At 41.3% G+C, this 21,658-nt stretch overlaps 1 protein-coding gene across 1 annotated transcript in view; it reads left to right on the top strand.

The window, feature by feature from the left end:
- ANO2 (anoctamin 2) overlaps positions 1-21,658 on the top strand; it is a 350,630-nt gene that overhangs the window by 286,981 nt on the left and 41,991 nt on the right. Inside the window, 3 exon segments of the mRNA XM_049771984.1 lie at positions 13,367-13,478; positions 15,870-15,927; positions 16,115-16,215. Of these exon segments, the coding sequence (XP_049627941.1) occupies positions 13,367-13,478; positions 15,870-15,927; positions 16,115-16,215 (271 nt within the window).

The following is a 21,658-nucleotide window of genomic DNA, read 5'->3' as shown; positions in this document are numbered from 1 at the left end:
GGGTTAGCAGGCTTACACCTACCTGGGCATAGGATATTTATCACATTACATTTATGTCAATGCTAGTACAGTATGCTTTCAATATTAAAAGAGGCTTGACTGTGCTTTATCATACACCAATCTTGCATAGGGCCAATTTGCAAAACACCAGGTGGTTTGTCCCTACTCATGCTGTGTGTTTAATGTGACAGGGTAGGGTCTGTGCTCAAAGTTCAAATTTATGGGACTCACGAGAACCTCAGTGGCAGAAAGGAGAGCTGAAGTCTGCAAGTGTTACCCATAACTTATGCTCATGGTGATCGCCAGCAGAGGAGTGGTAAATTGAAAAATGTGCACAAGATTGTGGCCGTGCCATGATGCTGACTCACTACAGAGCCACAGTGGCCAAGTCTGGCGTCCCTCATCTTCTTTCAGTGCCTGCACATTGCCTGCCTTCTGGTAGATCCTATCACCCATTTGCAGTATCCATGACTAGTGGGATAAATCTACAGAGCATCCCATATAGGTTAGAGTAGAACCCAGGGCTTCCACTCTGCCTATTTACTTAAGGATTTGAGGCTATCTTGTAAGAAATAAGGCAAATGCAGCATTGTGACCAAAAGGAGAGCAACGGAAACATGCAAGTAAAATTTTCAGAAGACTTGCATGGTGTTTAATGGCTGGTAGAACATCCTAAATTCCACACACAGCAAGGGAACACAATAACTCAATAGGCAGAGGTGACTTCAGAGTCCCCAGATGTGGGGAAGGCCACCTAATGGACTGGGGATCCTGCCTGGCTTAGGGACTTCCTTTGCCATTCTCACGCTGGGCTTAATACCCGCCTGGCTCCTTGCCCCAGAACCCCTGATTGATGAAGGGTTTGAAACAATGTGCTGTGTTCACCAGGTGCACACAGCTGGTGTGAACAACCCCTCCCTCACCACCACCACTACCACCATCAAGTTTCCAAGGGTTTCCTGTTAAGCTGGGTGATGGGAGACTGATGGCCCAAGAGTATCCTTCTCCTTGGTGTCAGACCTCTTTGAGATCTGTTCTTCCTGGATGGTTTGTGACAAAGGATAGAATTGGCTCATCATCTTCAGGATAATCAGCTCAGTTGTGATCGTTAAAGATGGAAATTAACTCCTTGACTTCTATAATACCCACAGTTAGGGGCTTGGACTCAAGGCCTGCCATTATTTCTAGGGGACTATGTATTGTGGAGAAGTCTATAGGGAAAACAAACATAGCCCTGAATGTCTGCTCAATCAGTAAATGCCTAAAATAATTAACAACTAAAGTTTGTATGAGTTCATTCAGTGGTTGGGCCCAGGATAGGAGATGAGATTCCAGAGAAATCCCTAGTCCTTTCACTACTCTCTTCCAGATCACAAACTTCCTATTTTTTCCTGACACTCAAAGAAAATGGGGACCATTATGGAACCCCTTTTACAATGGCACTAATCCAATTAGGGAGGCCCTACCCATGAATGATGGACCTTCTTGAAGCTGATTATTAGTGTGTGCAGAGACAAGTGTTATGTCTGTAGATATATGTATGGGTATGTCTGGATGCATGCAGCTATATGTAAAAACATAATATATACTCTGAATGTGTGTGGGCCCATGTCTTTAAATTTGAATATATGTCAAGATATGTGGATATATGATATGACACTGTCATATCAGGCACTGGAGTTTCAACATAGAAATATACTGAGGACACAAATACTAGGACCAGAGCAGCTTCCACTCAGGTCAGGACACAGGTCTACACTATGCCTTTGATTCAGTGAGCCTATGAGCACACTCACAGGGAAGATGAATGTTATCCTAAAAACATTGCATCTTATCAGTAGAAGTGTGGGTTAGGGGAGTCTGCCTGGGGAATTCAAGGTAGAGGAAAGACAGGATGCAGAGTTAACACCAGGCTCCACATGTCCTGAGCTTGTCTTTTTCCACATCACTTGAACTCAAGCTCATCTTCCCCTTTTCAAGATCATGGTTGAAGTACTAGGTGTGTATATGGAATTGTGTCTGGGGAGGCAGGTGAGGGAGGTCCAAACTTACTTTCTTTCCCATGGATCCTCATCTACTAACTTCTTATGACAGTCTTTGAACAACTGACTATAATGGCAGATCCAAGTCAGCAATTCTTAGTCAAGAGTTTGGGAGCTGCTTAGTTATATATTACTGATACCCTCCCAAGTAGTGCCATCCCTCTTTGTGGTGGAGGTGATGGGGGATGCAGAGAAAGAAGAAATGGAAGTATGGGCATGAAACCTGACATATTCCAAGCAGCCACTCTGTATTAAGCACAGCAGCTACTGAACATTCACCATCCCATGTGGTCATTCCATGGCACTGGATATCTACTCTCTCCTTATCTCATTTTTGAGAAGCCTGAAAGGGTTTCAAAGCTTGGCCAGATGAAGAGCAATCGGCATACAGTTAGCATGCACATACAACCATGCCCCTGAGCCAAGTGCTACTCTGAGCATTTTATATTCCCTTTAAATTTTATCTTCAAGCTCAAGAGAGTAGGAAGGTTCAACAGGCCCATTTTAGAGATGGGAGGAAGACTTGGAGGTGGGCAACAGGCATAAGGCATGACCAGTGAGCCATGAAGCTGACTTCTGTATCATAGTTAAGATTGGGCCTTCCCTTAGGGAGAAGTCCCTGTGAGTTAGGACATTTTTATTTTGTTGGGAAGGCCACTGGAGATTCCATAGGGTTTACAACTCAATGCACTCACCATATGGGACAAGAGGTGGCAGAGAAGCTCTGGGAAACCAGCAGGAAATGAGTTCTGCATGTCTTGTCACCTGTCTCCAGGAAAAACCCTCATGAAGAAGCATCTTTGAGGGTTCCAACTTTAAGGTCTCCTAGGCTGGATTAAAATTTTTTAAGAAAGAAAAAAATTGGAAGGCTCGAGCAATGGCACAGCAGATAAGGGGTTTGCCTTGCATGCAGCCTACCCTGGTTCTATCTCTGGCATCCCATATGGCCCCCAAACTTGTCAGGCATGATTTCTGTATACAGAGCCAAGAGTGATCAGTGAATGTCATCAGATGTAGCACACCCAACCAGAATTATTTTTTCTTGAAGAATTGAAATACTACCAGGAATATGGAATTTAATTTTTTTTTCTAGTTCTCAGCAATCCTCAATAAAAAGCTTCTAAGGAGAGGAGAGAGGGAAGAAAGGCAAACGGAAGGCAGTCTATCTCCCAAAGGCTGCTGGGACATCAAAAACTCTTTCAAGAGTCTTTGGGGGTGTACATGCATGGATCTAATTTTCCACCAAATGTGGACAATGTGTGCTTTCCGAGGGCAGTTTAAAGTGCTGGCTTTGTTGGCTCCAGGCCCTGGGAAGAGGCCCTCAGCTTTTCTGTAGCTGAGACTGTGCAGGAATGCATTGCTGTCCATGTGATGCATGTAGGAAAATGGGTATGGGTGGGTGCGAGAGAGTCAGGTGGAGATGCTTGGGTGCATATAGTGCGACATATAAATATATGTGGGTGGGTGTGAAGTTCTGTGCATATGTGTGGAGATGTGGAGATGCGTATAGGTGTGTGATGCATGTAGAAACATACAGTTATGTGTGGAAACATGTCTATATGTGTGGCTATGTGTATATTTATTAGTGTGTGCAGAGACAAGTGTTATGTCTGTAGATATATGTATGGATATGTCTGGATGCATGCAGCTATATGTGAAAACATGATATATACTCTCAATGTGTGTGGGCCCATGTCTTTAAATTTGAATATATGTCAAGACATGTGGATATATGTTTATGTTTCTAAATATGTAAGTTTATGTGTAGAGATGTGGATTTGTATGGAAGCATGGTCATGCATGGGTATGTACAAAGACATATGGATGAATGTATATGGGTACCTGAATATAAGGGGGGTATGGATGTGTGTGAAGCCATGTAGATATATATGGAAAATTGTGAGACATAAATATATATGTAAAGTATTTTGATAACATGGAGACCTGTGAATGCATGTACTTTCACGTGAATGCATGTAGACACATGTGGATGTGTGGAGATGTGGGTGGATGTATGGAGCTAGGCTGGGGTCTCTGCCTTCCACTGTGCTTTGAAATCTGGGCCAAGAGTCAGGTCTATGGGGCTGCATTTCTGCTCTGCTAGCAGCTCTGACTCCCTGGGTGGCCTGAGCATTTGAGGAGGAAGCATCTCCTGCTTATTCCATATGAAAGACCAGGGAAAGGGAGTGGCCAGAGTGGGTTCGACCATTGTCTGACGGCCCCCCTCAGTGATGTTGACTTCAAGAATTCTAAATGTCTAGGAGGAAGAGAGATTTGTGGGGGGTGGCTATTAATAATCAAAAAGATGTGATTGTGGTTAGAGTCCAAGTTGGTTGAACAATTCATTCCAGCTATTCTCACTATTATTAGTCCTACTGCTACTTGTAATAGTTGATTCTTAATTGGTAAGAATTCCTTCTCTAACTTGAGCTGTAACAGTGAACACGTTTCTCTTATTTTGTTCAGTAAATCAACCCTACTAGGAAGCAGTTCAATGTATTCCTTGCCCTTTCCCTGCATTTTTGAAAAAGCCAAAGATGTAAACCATACAGAAAATAAAGGAAAGGAATATTGGTGCTTATTCTCACTGGCCACATCCTTCCAACATGCTCCAGCCCCCAATGCCAGTAGATCCTTGCTCTCTCCTCCCACTCTGGATTTTGGGAGGTTGATTAACAGAAAGCAATAGAAGGATTGGAAAAGTATAAGAAAGGAGAGTGGGACATCTTCCCTCTACTTCTCCCACATCTCTTGCTTCTTCCATAACTAGAATATCTGCAGGTGGAGTCCTCTCTTGCCATCTTGTGCACTGCTCATTCACTGCTTTATTTCTTCAGAGATACCTGTCTTCTGAACTATTTGAGGGGTATTCTTTTTCCTGTTGGGATACTGTCTTAAATAGCACCTTTAACACCCCCTTAAATAGAGAAACGCCTGGAATCATCCCAGCCTTCCCCTCTTCACCTCTCATGGCTTTGCAACTTGACCTTAGGTATTGCCCTTTTCTATGGGTCTTGTGGCTGGACCATTGCCTCAAGGATCTCACCTGCCCCTTTTAATATGCCCCACCTAGGTCAGTACACTCTGCTTAGGGAAGGGAATGCAAACCTCATGGTTGTCCACTTTCCTGACATCTCTACCACAGTCTCCAGGGTTCAGCCACCAACAGCATCAGAACTCAGTGCTCCCTCTGTACCTCAAAATCACTCCCAACCCCATAAGCCTGAAGCTTATCATCTCAAAATTTCACACATAGTAGCTAGTCCATCTGCTTCAGAATTCCAGGAACATACCACAGCAAGGGTTTCCCACATCTTGAATTAATCAGAAGCATCTATCAGAAAAGGTTTTTTTTTTTTTTTTGGCCAGTTTTTGTTGTAAGAATATAAATAAGAGCCAGAGTGATAGTACAGTAAGTAGGGCACTTGCCTTGCATATAGCCCATCAGAATTTGATTGTGGCATCCTGAAGACCATCAGGAGTGATTTTTGAGTATAGGAGGAAGCCCTGAGCACCACTGGTTATGATTTTCAAACAAGTAAACAAAAAAGAAGAGAAAAGGGGTGAAACCTTGAGCTCTGCCTGGTGTTCTTGGTCCTTTGCCTAGTTTTAGAAAACATGCAACCAGGGCTGAAAGAATGAGTATAGAAAACTTGGGAAGATCACTTGCCTAGGCAGCTGCAAGAGAAAGGCCTTCTGTCATACAGCTCATTGCACTTTTGCTGTTTCTGCCATAGCCTCATGATCTGTTTGAAACAATCCAGAGACCCAGAGGCAAGAAGAACTCAGAAAAGTCCCCATTTAGCCTCCATATGGATGCTGCTACTTTTGTAAGATTCTCGTTTCTCAGAGCAGGCCGAGTGCTCTGAATGATGTTGATTGGTTATTACATATGCCATTCTCTATGCAATGGTCCTCAAACTACGGCCCGTGGGCCACATATTGTATTTATTCCCATTTTGTTTCTTCACTTCTAAATAAGATATATTCAGTGTGCATAGAAATTTGTTCATAATTTTTGTTTTTACTATAATCTGGCCCTTCAACAGTGAAGGACAGTGAACTGGCCCCCTGTTTAAAAACTTTGAGGACCCCTGCATAGAAAGGAAGGTTTGGAAGGTCCAAGGACTCAGGTGGCCAACTTTGAATTTTTATTGCCCTGAAGATTCTCTATTTATTATGCAGCTCAAAAAAATGTTCCAGCCACGAATGCTCATTCCCAAAGCCAAGTCTTCCTGGATCTCTCTCTCTCTTTCTCTCTCTCTCTCTCTCTCTCTCTCTCTCTCTCTCTCTCTCTCTCTCTCTCTCTCTCCAGCCACAAATGTTCATATCCTAAGCCAAGCATTCCTGATTCTCTCTCTGTTTCTGTCCCTCTCTTCTGTGACACTATTTCTTTATCTTTGTCTCTTCTTTCTCTTTTTGTCTTTCTCTACCAGTTTCTCCTCTCTCTGTCTCCATTATTTCTCTTCTCTGTTTCTGTCTCTCCTTTCTTTCTTTTTCTATCTTTTCTTTGACTCATCCATCTCTCTCACTTTATCCCTAGAACCAAGACTATTTTATATTGACTCTCCAACTTTAGCACAGCTCAGAACTGATCTCTGGTCACGTGCTCTATCTTAACATTGGTCATCTCTTATCTGGGTAAATGGTGACTATTAAGTTGTCTTTTTTGTCTCTCTGTCTCCCACACAGTTTGTTTTCTATAATCCATTGATTCCCGTTCTCCTCCATTTAGCTCACCAATGTGATTGTACCACAATAAAGGGTCATTGTCAGGGCCTGCCATCCTATGAACTGTAGCCTTCCTCTCCAACTTGAGGTCCTCAGTTTCTTGCTTGGGGTGCTATGTTGCAGGACCTTTTTACCCTTCTACAGCTCAGTTCTTCCTGTCTTTGACTTTCTCTTGATTGATACCATCTAAGAATATTTTCCAGCACCTTGTCTGGAGCCTGTTTATCCTGCAGATCTCAGCTCAGGCCACTTCTTCTGATACCTTCCCTGGGCACTCTTGTCCTCCTCATCTCCTTGCATATTTCTTTAGTGCTCATTGAGCTCTAAGAAGTCCTCACTTGTCTTTCCTTTCCCAGTTTGTAGCTTTTCATGCAGGAACTGAAGGCCTGGGCTGTCATTTGGTTCACAGTGCTTGTGTCCTATGCCTAACTAAAGGGGAATTTGTTGGGGGAAAAAAAGAATTAAAAAAAAGGTAACTACAGTCATTTTGGTAGAATTTTAAAAACATAGTGCTTACCATTTTGATTCATTGGGCTCTGTCCTTACTTCACTGAAAATTACAGGTAAAAATATTTAGTTTTATGTGCTAAAAGAAATAGAAAAACGGGTAAAGGAAAGTGACAATGGTCCCTTTGGGATGTTTTCCTCTGGAAATCAGGAAAAGAGGGACTGAGAATGGAATTACTCTATTCTGCTCACCAGGGAACTGGATTCCTGATCAGTATTACTAAGGAGGTGCTCATGTCTTGTGCATCCCTACCCGAAGTATTTGGGTTCACCTGTCCACTTAGTTCATGCTCCTGTCTTTACTACAGAGAAAATCTTCACACGGCAAGTGTCACAGGCAAGAGGGAAGAAGTCTGACAGTATATTCAGCACCAGGCACAGGGTGAATACAGGAGAGAAAGTTTTCATGATGGGCTCAAGGCATAGAACTTCTTTCTTCTTCCTTATCCTCTCTCTCTCTCTCTCTCTCTCTCTCTCTCTCTCTCTCTCTCTCTCTCTCTCTCTCTCTCTCTCTATCTCTATCTTTCCCTATGCCTGTCTCTGGTTGTCTCCTTCATAAGTGGTCTCCTTTATTTGCTTTGATTTTAGCTTTGGGGCCACACTGGAAGCTACTTCAGAGATCACTCCTGGAGGTGCTCTGGGGACCATATGCAATACTAAGTACTGAACCAAGGCAAGCCACATTCAAGGCTAGAGCCTTATTTCTTTGGTTCGAATAGTCTTATTTTGCCTTAAAATCAGATGAACCCTGGTGCTCTTTTTTTGGTGCCCTGGATGACCCTATTAGGTTTGTCTCTTGGCCCTTTGTCTGAGACTATGGGTCAATTTTCTAATTGGAAAGAAGGGTTATTGGGTGCTTACAAGGCTCTTGGCTCTTAGCTCCCCTTACACAAAGCACTGTCTTCCTTATCTCCCACCCACCCCTTCAGCCCAAAGTGGTCATGCTAGCTGGATACTTTGAGTATAATGTCTTGCCCATGGCACAAATAGGGCCACAGCATTACCAATATCTACTTTGTCCTACAAAATGAATCTGAGCACACACACACACACACACACACACACACACACACACACACACGCACGCACGCACGCACGCACGCACAAATGTGCACACACAGGAGAAAAGAGCAGATCATTGGATTATCCAAAATTTGTTATTTGGAAAGCCTGAGCTGCTCCTGGGAAAAGGCAGGGCAGGAGGAGGCATGTATCAGATAGACCCATGCCTATCTGTCCTATAGACAGAGCTGTCCCATGGCTGTTCCTCCTGGAAAGAGACACTTCTTTAAGGGTAGCCTAGGAGAGAAAGTGCATTGGAATCAATGGAGTCCAGCATTTCTCTCATTTTGACTGATCTCTATTGTTTTGTTTCTCCTGGGTAGGTAACTGGAGACACTGGCTAGGAGAAGGAGTCGCTTTCCCCAAAACCAGATCCCACTGCTGGCATCCTATAGCTGGGCACACGGTTTCCATATGATTAGGAGGGCGCTCTGGGGAATTGGAGTTCTCAGCAGACCCTGGGGACTAACTTGGGCTTTCAGACTAATTATTTTCCAAGGCACTTTACAGCTGGGTCATTTGTACTCATATTTTTTCATGACACAGGGCTTTGGAGATTTAACCCTTAAAAGCATTGAGGGTGGGCAGGTCAGGAATCTGCACAGAAATTCTATTTTTCTGTGGGTTCTTCCTGGTCCCAGAGAGAATTAACTGTTGGAAATTTGCTCCAATCCTTGGAGCAGTCGCGACCCCCCAGGCCACTTCCAGGAAGGTGAGAGAGCAAGAGCCTGGGAACTCTGGGAAGGGGTTGGCCTCCTACATACCTCATACTCTCAACTCTTCTTTTTCACATCCTGAAAACATCTGATGTCCAAACTCTATTAGGAGGATTACAATTAGGGTTAGAGTTGAGAGCATTTTCTTCTGGGGCTGAAATTGAGATTACACTAGAGGTCTATGTCAAGTAAAGGGTCCTGTTCTGGGACTTGGGTGAATATGGCACTCAAATCTTCTGCAGGAAAAGTGATTTCAGTTCAAGTAGATTCTGGAACACATGTTCCATTTTTTTTTTCAGTCAGGCAAGCATGGCTCCTTTGGGGGCTGTGAAAGAGCCCCAGAAGTTCATTTGGAGCTCAGGGCCACATTACCCATTCTCAGGGTCCTCTTTCTCTATATCCCTTCACCCTGTGAGGTGTTTACTAGTACCAAAGGTGGCCACAAAGTTTCTCTGAGGTGGGGACACAGCTGATTTAGTGGCCTATCAAGTGGATTTGGATTGTTTATTGGAAATGCCCATTATTTACAGTGGTCTGTGGCCCTGAAAGCACCTGCATAGACTGTTTTGAGAATGGAAACTAATAAATAATAACCAACCTTATGATTTATCAGTCTAGAGGAAGGGGCCGCTCGCTTCTAGTTGGAGCAACGCTCTAAAGGAACACATACTTTTTCTACAGAACTTGTAGGAAATTCCTGTCAGGATTGCGGGGTCTAAATCCAGAGGATTCCAAGAGAGATTATAACTGAAAATCATTGGCACATGCCTCTCCATCCCTTACCCCAAATCCCCTTCCAACCACAATTACAAGGTAAAGTTTTTCAAATTTTCAGGTGTTCAAATCTATTTTTTAGTTGATGTCCTTTTTAGGCTTCTTAACCCCAAAATATTTGAAATAAAATGTGACTAAATTATTGCTGAATTGGCTGCCTCAGGCCCATTGTGCAGTGACTTACAGTCCTACTGAAAAAATTTCCTTCCTTCTTTCTAGCCCTTTCCTCTCCAGCCTTGCTTTCCTGCTTCCTTCCTAACTTCTTTCTTTCTTTCTTTCTTTCTTTCTTTCTTTCTTTCTTTCTTTCTTTCTTTCTTTCTTTCTTTCTTTCTTTCTTTCTTTCTTTCTTTCTTTCTTTCTTTCTTTCTTTCTTTCTTTCTTTCTTTCTTTCTTTCTTCTTTCTTTCTTTCTTTCTTTCTTTCTTTCTTTCTTTCTTTCTTTCTTTCTTTCTTTCTTTCTTTCTTTCTTTCTTCCATCCTTCCTTCCTCCCTCCCTCCCTCCCTCCCTCCCTCCCTCCCTCCCTCCCTCCTCCCTCCTCCTTCCTTCCTTCCTTCCTTCCTTCCTTCCTTCCTTCCTTCCTTCCTTCCTTCCTTCCTTCCTTCCTTCCTTCCTTCCTTCCTTCCTTCCTTCCTTCCTTCCTTTCTCCCTCCCACCAGAGACAGAAGCTCCATCGTCTCTCTCTCTGTCTGTCTCTCCCCCCCACACCCAGAGACAGAAACTCCATCAAGTCTCTTCCCTTTGCATTCCTTTCATCTCCTTCCCATCTTCATGCTAACTTTCTTATTAGCACCTTCCAAGTAAAGTACTTACCCCAAAAATTTTTGGCTTAGTGGGGATTCCAAACAGAGATGCTAACAATAAAAGATACTGTGTTAATAAGCCGTCCAAAAGACATGAATTTAGGTAATTAATACAAATTAATAGATAACTTTTAATGCCATGGAAGAAAACAGAAAAAGATTGCTACTGGTTGAAGACATATGGAAAGACTTTGGGAAAAATATTGTGTGGGGCATTTGATGTGGCCATAGAAGATTAAAGAATGCACATGAGGCTAGGGGAGGATATTATAGGCAAGAGAACAGATTTTGTGTCTAATTTTCTAGAGATTTCTACAAAAAAACTGACTTTTTTTCCCCAGGAGTAAATAAACTGGCAGGTCAGGCAGAATACACACTTGTCTTCTCTGGACTCAGAACTCCCTGGCTAACTTATCTCTGGCATTTACCTCTGAACTCAACTTATTTCCTGGTTATGTTTAAAAGGTCACAAGCTATGTCTGTACTTGATTTCTGCCCCAGTCATCTATAATTTTTTTTTTCAGATTGGCAAAGTCTCTATCAAAGTATAGGGTGGCCCATGGGTCTTAATTTTTCTGAAGGCACTGCTGAGGTTTCTGTTCTGTTTCTCAGCCTCTTCTGGGAATAACTCTTCTTCCTCTATGTGGACCTAATAGAACACACTGTGTCATATTTCCAAGCTTGAGACATTGGAATCAGGCTATGTTTGTTTCACTTCTCAGATGATCCTTCACTATGTGAGCGAGTGAACCCAAACTGAGCCTATGGTGGGAACATACACATGTTCCCTGTTAAAAATAAAGGAGGATAGAGGGACAATGTCATGGGACCCCAAAGAAGTGTTTGTTATTTATTTCTTTATTTTGATTCAGTGGCTGACTCTGACTTAGGGGTTATATAGGTCAGGAACTTTTGTTCAAGTAAAATATGGTGTTAGCAACAAAAATCAGGTAAGAGCTGATTTTCTTGCCAGGGGAATTTGTGGGCAAAAGTTCTTCCTGCTCAGACTTCTCCTTGAGAACTGAGGTAGGAAACTGTGATGAGTGGTATACAAGACACTGACAGAACTTTACAAGAAAAAAACATCTAATCCCATCAAAAAATGGGGAGAAGAAATGGACAGACACTTTGACAAAGAAGAAATACAAATGGCCAAACGACACATGAAAAAATGGTCCACATCACTAATCATCAGGGAGATGCAAATCAAAACAACTATGAGGTACCACCTCACACCACAGAGACTGGCACACATCACAAAGATGGGGATGTGGAGAGAAAGGAACTCTTATCCACTGCTGGTGGGAATGCCGTCTAGTTCAACCTTTATGAAAAGCAATATGGAGATTCCTCCAAAAACTGGAAATCGAGCTCCCATACGATCCAGCTATACCACTCCTAGGAATATATCCTAGGAACACAACAATACAATACAAAAATCTCTTCCTTACACCTATATTCATTGCAGCACTATTTACCATAGCAAGACTCTGGAAACAACCAAGGTACCCTTCAACAGATGAATGGCTAAAGAAACTGTGGTATGGGGCCGGGAAGGTGGTGCTAGAGGTAAGGTGTCTGCCTTACAAGCGCTAGCCAAGGAACGGACTGCAGTTCGATCCCCCAGCGTCCCATATGGTCCCCCAAGCCAGGGGCGATTTCTGAGCACATAGCCAGAAGAAACCCATGAGCGTCAAACGGGTGTGGCCCAAAAACCAAAAAAAGGAAAAAAGAGAAACAGTGGTACATATACACAATGGAATATTATGCAGCTGTCAAGAGAGATGAAATCATGAAGTTTACCTATACATGGATGTACATGCAATCTATTATGCTGAGTGAAATAAGTCAAAGAGAGAGAGAGAAAAATGCAGAATGGTCTCACTCATCTATGGGTTTTAAGAAAAATGAAAGACATTCTTTCAATAATAATTTTCAGACACAAAAGAGAGAAGGGCTGGCAGTTACAGCTCACCTCATAAAGCTCACCACAAACAGGGATGAGTTTAGTTAGAGAAATAACTACATTTTGAACTATCCTAATAATGAGAATATATGAAGGAAATAGAAAGCCTGTCTAGAGTACAGGCGGGGGTTGGATGGGGAGGAGGGAGATTTGGGACATTGGGGATGGGAATGTTGCACTGGTGATGGGTGGTGTTCTTTACATGACTGAAACCCAAACACAATCATGGATGTAATCAAGGTGTTTAAATAAAATATATAAAAAAAGAGACAAAAAGTTGGAGGAGAGAACTGATAATCATGTTTTACTCCTCCAGAAACCTGGCAAGTCATTTGGGTTCTCCCAAGTGAATTTAGTTTTAATGTTCCAGAAATCTTGGGATCATGGCTGCTATTTTAAACATCATCTGAGAGACACTGGCTTCTATTACAAACTAAAAATTCTGAAAATACAGTTGAGCAGATATTTCAGCAAAGCATTCTCCGGGACCTGAACTTGAACCCTGATGCTGCATTCCTCATTCCCCCAGTCCCCATCTAATATAGCCCAAAAGGCTCCTGAATTCCACAAAAAAGCTTCCAATGGTTCCTGAGAATGCAGGATCTGCAGGGCTCTGCATTCTCAAACTCTAGCATTGATCCAATAACCCAGATAACTCAGAATCACTGAGAAGAGTCCCCAAATCATCTGGGCATTGATTAAGAACACCCTCCAAAAAGAAGTGAAAAATTTCTCTTGGTATTAGTAACTTTTCTTTTTCTCTTTCAGAGGTTCCCAAAACAGAACAGACTTTTGAAGAGCGCCTGATACTCAAAGCATTCTTGCTGAAGTTTGTCAATGCCTATTCCCCTATCTTCTATGTGGCCTTTTTCAAGGGGAGGTGAGTAGATAGGTGCCACATGTAGAATTTTTTCTAAGACCAGGATCTTCCAATAAAGCTGTGGTGTTAGCATAGTGAGTTTATATCCTAAGCCCATTCCCACTCCCTCTTCCCCATCTGGTTATTTTTAAAGCAGTGGCATTAGCACTGTTTTGGGTTCACATCTTCTGATTATGACAACTAAGGAAACTGTAGAATCTTGGTTCTGGACTTTGAAGGCAAAAATTTGTTTCTCCTAATTATAAAGACGAGGTAGGAGGGTAAACCAATCAAACACTCTTAGGTCTTGCCACACAAATTTTGATGCTAACCATATCAATTTCAATGCAGGCTTTAAAAACTAAAGGCTCAAGTTCTTACTTCTGCTATTGCCCATCAGTTCTGTTCCCAAGCCAATCATGATTCTAACTGACTGCAGCTACTAATCCTTCAGGTTTAATTTACAATAACTCACATGACTTAGAATGAAGATATCATTTAAATTATAGTTTTATTTTCACAAAGGAATATAAATATAAATCAGGAAATAGGGGCAGAGGCATTGAGTGAAGTCTAGGAGAATCCTCAATAGAAACTGTCATGTCACAGCTACCTGGTATGTTATGTGTATCACCAATCAGGAAGCTCATCCTTGATTTTGTGTTCAGATTTCATTGGTGTTTCATGACATGAACTTGATAAATTAAATCATGGATCAGATGTTGAACTTAACCCCTATCTTCTATTGCTTCCCAGTAGTCAGCCTGGTATTATATGGTACAATGCCCTAACTCTTTAATCCTTGACCTTTTAGCATGACCTGGACCATTCTTGATTGTTATTGTTAGCATAAATGTAGACATATTCCTAGGGCTGTGCCATGAATAACAGAAATACTCTGACCAGAAAAACAAAGAAGGAGTAGAGAATTTTCTTAGAAACTAGCAAATTCTTTAGTTATAACTAAAGTATAACTTTATTATTAAGTTAATTCTGATTTTTCTCATGGCTAAATCAGTGAATACCTTTAATATTTTCCTGTAGGCATCAACTAACTATGTCAGGAAAGCCTTACTAGAAAACAATATTAATCAAGCAGTCAATGATGGCAAGAACTATAGTCCATATTTGATGATTCCTATAAATGTGTTTGTAAATTCCTACCACAACCCCCTTCCTAGGACCTCTGACCTTGATTGACATTAAGTTGGAAGAGTATAGGTTCCAAAGTAATGAGTTTATATTTTATTGATGTTTTTGCATTTTATTATCAATAACAAATCACATACAAATAATATGTCAGGCAAAAAGTTGGCTCCTGGCCCTTAAACTTGTGGCATATTGAATGAGATAGTTTGGCAACAGCATGTTAGATTTGCAATAAGTACTGCAGTAAGAGGTAAAAAGAAGTTGAGGAACATTGATTTTGAACTAAGATAACAAAAAGACTTTACAGGGAAGGAAGGATTTAAACTGAGGACCAGAGAGTTAGTACAGGTGTTAAAGTATACGTCTTGCATGTGGTTAACTCTTCTTCTACACCACATCATATCCCCTAGCATTATTAAGGAATTGGCCTATAAAAACTTGAGTACTTATAGGGTGACAAGGTAACCCCAGCACTTTAGAAACCAAGCAATAGTGTACCCTCAGCCTTTCCATTGAATCACCAGTTTGGTTACTTAAGATTATTTTTTAAAGAGGATTTATGCTCAACTGAGCCTTCACTAGATGAGTAACTTCAAGGTAGAATAGGGCATGACATTTAATCTAGGTGGGATTCTTCTGCCTGCTTTCATCATTGGAGTTGACCTTTCTGCTTCCTGTGCCAACCTAATCTAAAGTTTTCCATAAAATTGACCATTGTCTATAAAAGAGGAAGAAGACAGATTTCTTCCATTTCCTTGAATATTTTCGGTAAGGAGTCTAGAATTTTCTTTTCAGATCATAGGAATCTTCGGTTGTCATGTGAAATGATTTCATCCTACAATGTCTGAAAAACGAGAAGCCCTTTCTAATCAGAACTCACATTTTGACACTAGTTGAAGAAAGTCAGAGATAGAGATAACCCAAACTTTGTGTTTAAGAGCCTAAGACACACACACACACACACACACACACACACACACACACACACACTCTTACCACCTTTCCATCCCCACATCAGACATCAGATTCATCACCACCACCCTTTCCCTAGAGTATGATATTTTAAGAAATGAACACTAGATGTTATAGGTGATTGGTGACCAAAGACATGGCATAAACTCCTTTCTTTACCAGTACCCACCCTGAAGCGCATTTTCAGGAAGGACATTAGATAGTGTCTTATCTACTCAGAAAGCGTAATCTCCAATAGCCCTGAATTTCCCTCTCTCACTCTAACTCTTCCCACTCTTCTTGATTTTTCAGGTTTGTGGGAAGACCTGGAAGCTATGTATATGTGTTCGATGGTTATCGTATGGAAGAGGCAAGTATTGCACTGGTGTTTCATGCCAGGTTACTGATTTGTAGGTGCAACCCACCCGCTCCACCACTCCAAATTCAGCCCTCTCCTTATTTTCCTTAGAGCAAGGCTTAATTCACACCTTTTCTTCTCCAAGCTTCATATAGTCTAATTGTTCCTTTCTTGTCTTCCTTTTTCTCTTCCCCCACAGTGTGCCCCAGGAGGCTGTCTCATGGAGCTCTGTATCCAACTCAGCATCATCATGTTGGGGAAACAGTTGATTCAGAACAACATCTTTGAGATCGGAGTCCCGTATGTAATGAATAATGAATTCTCTGCTCTTTGCTTGCTGTGGGTCCAGCCCAGTCAGGCCAGATGTATTAACAGGAGTTTCAGTTCAGTTAGTAAGATGTCCTGTCATGTAAACGTAGCCTGGTTATAGCTGTATGAATAGCTATTTGTCTCCAAAGAGAAGGCCCCTTCAACATGTCTTATTTGTTTATCTGATTTGGGATGTTTCAAAGCTCAGATGGATGAAGCACTAGATAAATAAAGTAAGCAAAGCCAGTAAGTGAGTAGTAGAACTAGGAATCTGCTACCTCGACATCAAAGTGCTTAATATTTTAGTGCTGTCTGTCCTTCTTTATACTAAATAATCCAAAGACATTTAATATAATAAATGGGTATGACAATTTAAAATGTGTTATTTTCTAAGAAACTGGCATATTTGGTCTTCAGGATAAATGGCTGGTAGAACACAGATGGAGTTCCATGTTTATGACTCTCTCTCCTTCTCCACATGGTTTTAGACAAATTTCATAGTAGGATTTTTTCCATTAGTTTTTGATTCAGAGAGTAATAAAAATACAAACTGACTCAGACACTAAAACTGAAAGAAAAGAAGAGACAGCAAGTGAGAAATCTACATTTTGGTCAAAAGAAAATAGAACCCCCTCTGTCTTTCATTCCTCTGCTTTGGTTGTGAAAAAGAGTCTGTTTGGGAACAAATGTTTAGCTAGACTGCAGCAGAGAACCCTGGAATAGCAGAGATGATTAGTGATAACTTTTGCAGGCCGGTCCAATTCTATTTAACAGAATAGGATAAAAAACATGGACAGGTCCTGGGTTCTTTGAAAACCTTTTGCAAGATAAAATTTTTGGGGGATTCAATAATCAGAGAGTCCTAATAATGCTTGGTGAAGTACTTCCATCTATTTATTATCTCTTTCTTGAAAACTTGCTGTGTATGTTATACTCATAGCTTTGAAAATCCTGCAGTAAAGAAATCTCTCTGGGGCTGGAGAGATAGCACAGCGATAGAGCATTTGCCTTTCGAGTGGCTGACCCAGGATCAATGGTGGTTCAAATCCCAGCATCCCATATGGTCCCCCATGCCTGCCAGGAGCGATTTCTGAACAGAGAACCAGGAATAACCCAGCGAGGTGTGACCCCAAAACCAAAAACTAAAAACAAACAAAAAAAATCTCTTTATTCATTCCAGCTATATTTTTTCTTTTTGGATTTTGGGCCATACATGGTGGCACTCAGAAATTACTCCTGGCTCTGCTCTCAGGAATCATGCCTGGTGGTGCTCCGGGGACCATATGGGATGGTGGGGTTTGAACTTGTGTTGGCCATATGCAAGGCAAATACCCTTCCCACTGTGCTATTACACCAGCCCCTACTTTTTTGTTTGTTTGTTTTTTGTTTTTTTGGGTCACACCCATTTGATGCTCAGGGGTTACTCCTGGCTAAGTGCTCAGAAATTGCCCCTGGCTTGGGGGGAACATATGGGACACGGGGGGAATCAAACCGCAGTCCTTCCTTGGCTAGCACTTGCAAGGCAGACACCTTACCTCTAGCGCCACCTCGAGGGCCCCATATTTTTTAATTGAATCATCTCTGCTCTGTTTAAACAGCAAAAGAACTTAAAACTAATCAGTGACTACTAGAATAGTTTTTCAAAGAGATATAGCCACTACAGAAATAGCACTGTCTCCAACTGTTGGGCTCATAGGACTCAGATATTAAGGAGGGTAATTGTTGACAAAATTATGCAAAATATGTTAATTGTATCCACAAGAAGTACAGTCTGAATTTAATCTGTTGTCTTCACTAGCTTGGGTTGTTATAATAAAATACCATAGACTGAATGACTCAAATAGTCATTGGCTTTTCAAAGCTCTGAGGCTTTGAAGTCTGCGTCAAAGTTGCCAACAAAATTTAGTTCTTTATGAGGTCCCTCTTCCTGGCTTGCAGGAAACTAGAATTTTGTAGAAAGCTCATGTGCCCTCTTTCTGTGCCCTTGGAAGAGAGAGTCCTGATATTTCTTTTTCTTATATAAGGGCACTAATTCCCCTCAAGTGGATCAACTTTCATGATCTCATTTAAACTCAACTAGCTCCCAAAGGCTTCACTTATAATTCTATCACTTTGGGAGTTAGGGCCAAAATTTATAAATCTTGCAGTGTACAATTTTATTCATAGTGCCAATCTCTCTCTCTCTCTCTCTCTCTCTCTCTCTCTCTCTCTCTCTCTCTCTCTCTCTCTCTCTCATGTGTGTAGGTTTGGACCACATTCAGTAGTGCTCAGGGGTTCCTCCTGACTCTTCACTCAGAAATTAGATGGGTTTGCTTGGAGATTGAACCTCAGTCAGCTATGGGCAAAACAAAATACCTACTCACTACTATTGTTCCTGCTCTACTTTTCCTTTTCTAGTTTTGGATTTTGGGCCACACCCAGCAGAGCTCTTTGTATTAATTGTTAATTATTAAGTCCTAGTGTTGTGTGAGGACTCTCTCATCTCCGACTGGCACCTATAGTGACTAAGGCTGGTCGGTATCTAGGTAGCAGGGTAACGTCAGAGAAATGATTTCACAGGCAGTCAGTTGAAGTTTCAGAAGATCCTACCCGCCATGTGCATATCTCCACATGGCCTCTAAACTAAGCTTTTTAAGCAACCTCCTTCAGTTGCCCTCCATCCATCCTGAATGCTGCAGCTGCCTCTCTTTCTCTCCCCTATCCCCAGGCAACTCTATTATCCTCTCTCCAAGATACCCCCACCCATCCCAGGTGTGGGAAGATTTGATCTTCCAGGTGAGATTAGCATATGGCGTTTGGGAAGGGGTAACAGTGCTCAGGGCTTACTCCTGGCTTTGCACTCAGGAATCATTCCTAGTGGCACTAAGGTGACATATGGGATTCTGGAGATCAAATCCAGGTTAGCTGCTTGCAAGGCAAATACCCCATTATATTGTCACTTTGGCCCCAACATCAGCCTTTTTGACTAAATCCCGTTGAGCCATTCAGTCTATGCACTAGATTGGTAATTTATGAATTACTGTGAAAATTACTATAAAAGATATGTAATTCACAATGGTCTTAATAAAAAAAATTTAAAAAATAATCAATAAAGAAAAATCACTGAGTTCTAATTCCTTCAGCTGAATGGAACCCATGATCTAATTGATTTCTCTATGAAAAAAAAATACCCCAAAATCTCTGTTTCCATTGAGAACAATTGTCAAAAAAAAATCTGTGTCCCCCCAAAAAAATTGTCCCAAAAAAGCTCATCTTTGGTTTCTTCAGAAAACAGAACTAATAATTAAAAAAAAAAACACGTTTAAATTTAAATTTTTAAATTAAAAAAAATTGTCCCCCAAAAAAATTGTCCCCAAAAAGCTCATCTCTGATTTCTTCAGAAAACAGAATTAATAATTTTTTTTAAAAAAGTCATTTTAATGAGTGCCCTACTTTAAGGAATGAGAATTCAACATTCCTTCAGAACACTTTGCCATCCTCATCCTCAGAATGGTTTTGGCCATCCTGTGCCACTAATGAGAACAAATGCTTTAAGTGATTGGTTTTTTTTTTTCTTTCCTGAATCCTGGACAACCTCGAGTGACTCTTGGGTACCTATTTCTCTTGGATCATGAGGATATTGGTGTTTGGACATCATGTTCATTCTTCCAGCTTCCAATCACTCCTCAGGAAATCAGCAATCTTGAGAGCTGCAACTCTCCAAAATTGTGCCCTATTCCAAGCTTTCTGATCAAAAGCCACTCCGTGATAGTAATCAAGCAAAGCTGGTGAGACACATGGTCCCTGTTCTGTAGGTAACTATCACCAACTTAACCATCTCTGCGAGAGAGCACATTTGTTATGGACACATCCAACAAATATACAGACCCAGACAAGATGCAGTAGAGTTACATCTGGGCCCTTTGAAGAGATGAAATCAGGCCACCCTTTCCAGCCCCACCCCCCCACTGCTACAAAGGCAAGTCTTCCCCTTTCAGACATCTGGGAAGACACCTGTCCTTTCAGAACATTATTATTTTGTTCTGGATAAAGTTGTATACAGCTTTTGGGTAAGAGTTACCCATCTTTTCATCCCTGGACATCTGTTGTGCCACTTAGCACATTCACTGTGGACTTAGGAACCTTTAACAGAACATAAGCGAGGCAAGCACACTGGCATATGTTTGGACAGTGTGTTGGCATGTTCCCCACACATCAGCCTCATCAGCTCTGTCACAGATGAAACCAACATATGACTATTTGCTGTGAGGGCTAAATTTTCTTGTTTATGTTTGATGTGTGCTTAATATGCCACATTCTAATTGAGGGCAATTGCATGGAAACTCATAAGGTTGGGGACAAGTCACTGTCTGTGTTTCATGTTTTTACTCTCTGTCTTCATGAAGAAAGAGGCTGACATCATCAATAAATCTAAGGTGCTCTGACTTAATCCTAGAACCACCTTTTCTACAGAGGAGAATTGGTTACTGATGCCTCCCAGGATGTCACTTCTATTGCCAAAGATTTTCCCCTCCCCCATTTGTTTTGGTTTTTGGGCTATACCTGTCAGTGCTCAGGGGTTACTCCTGGCTCTGTGCTCAGAAATCGCTCCTGGCAGGCTTGGGGTGCCATAAAAAATGCCCAGGATCAAACACTGGTTTGTCCTAGTCATCCATGTGCAAGGCAAAAACCCTACCGCTGTGCTATCGCTCCAGCCCCAGATTTTCCTATTTTAAGTTCCCAATCAACTAAAGACTACTAAACACAGAATTATGTAGTTTAATTCAAGGGTATAGAGCCAAATTCCTTCCATTATAGCCTTAAAGATTTATTTTTTTAACCTCCAAAGTTCTTCATAATTCTGCCGGTTGCATTGTAAGTTTGGTCACATAAAATCACTATGATGATGAGAATTCTGTATTTCACCTCTTACAGCCCATACTCCATAAATTAGGTTTATTCAATTTAAATGCCAAGTACCTGACAATATTGTTAGGTATAGCATATTAAGAATTAAGAAATCACCGAGAATTAAAGAAATTTAAAAGGGAGCCTTTCATATTTGAGAGAGAAATGCCAGTGAACCTGCCAGTAGATGCAGAGTAGTGTAAATTATAAGAATTAGATTTAGGGGCCAGAAAAGTAATTGAGAGCTTAAGGCACTTTCTTTTGATACCTGGTACTGTAAGTCTCCTAGATACTACTAGAAGCAGCAACACCGAGTGTGAACCAAATTCGTCCTCAATCCTCCAAAATATTAAATCCACAAATATTTAGCTCTAATGAGAACAGAAATTAGTGATGGATTGATATGAGCTTAATTGATAATATTCAGTGATCCTTACTCTGTGATCCCAGAAAATTTGTTCTAAAAATGTTTCTATCCAACATGGTTACATAAAAAAATACAGCCTGGATGTGTCTGCTCTTTAGAATAGTTAATATCTATTGAATA

This window comes from Suncus etruscus, chromosome 4 (assembly GCF_024139225.1).
Source record: "Suncus etruscus isolate mSunEtr1 chromosome 4, mSunEtr1.pri.cur, whole genome shotgun sequence".
Lineage (NCBI taxonomy): Eukaryota > Metazoa > Chordata > Mammalia > Eulipotyphla > Soricidae > Suncus > Suncus etruscus.
The sequence above is the reverse complement of the archived record's forward strand: the minus strand, read 5'-3'. Positions and strand labels throughout refer to the sequence as shown.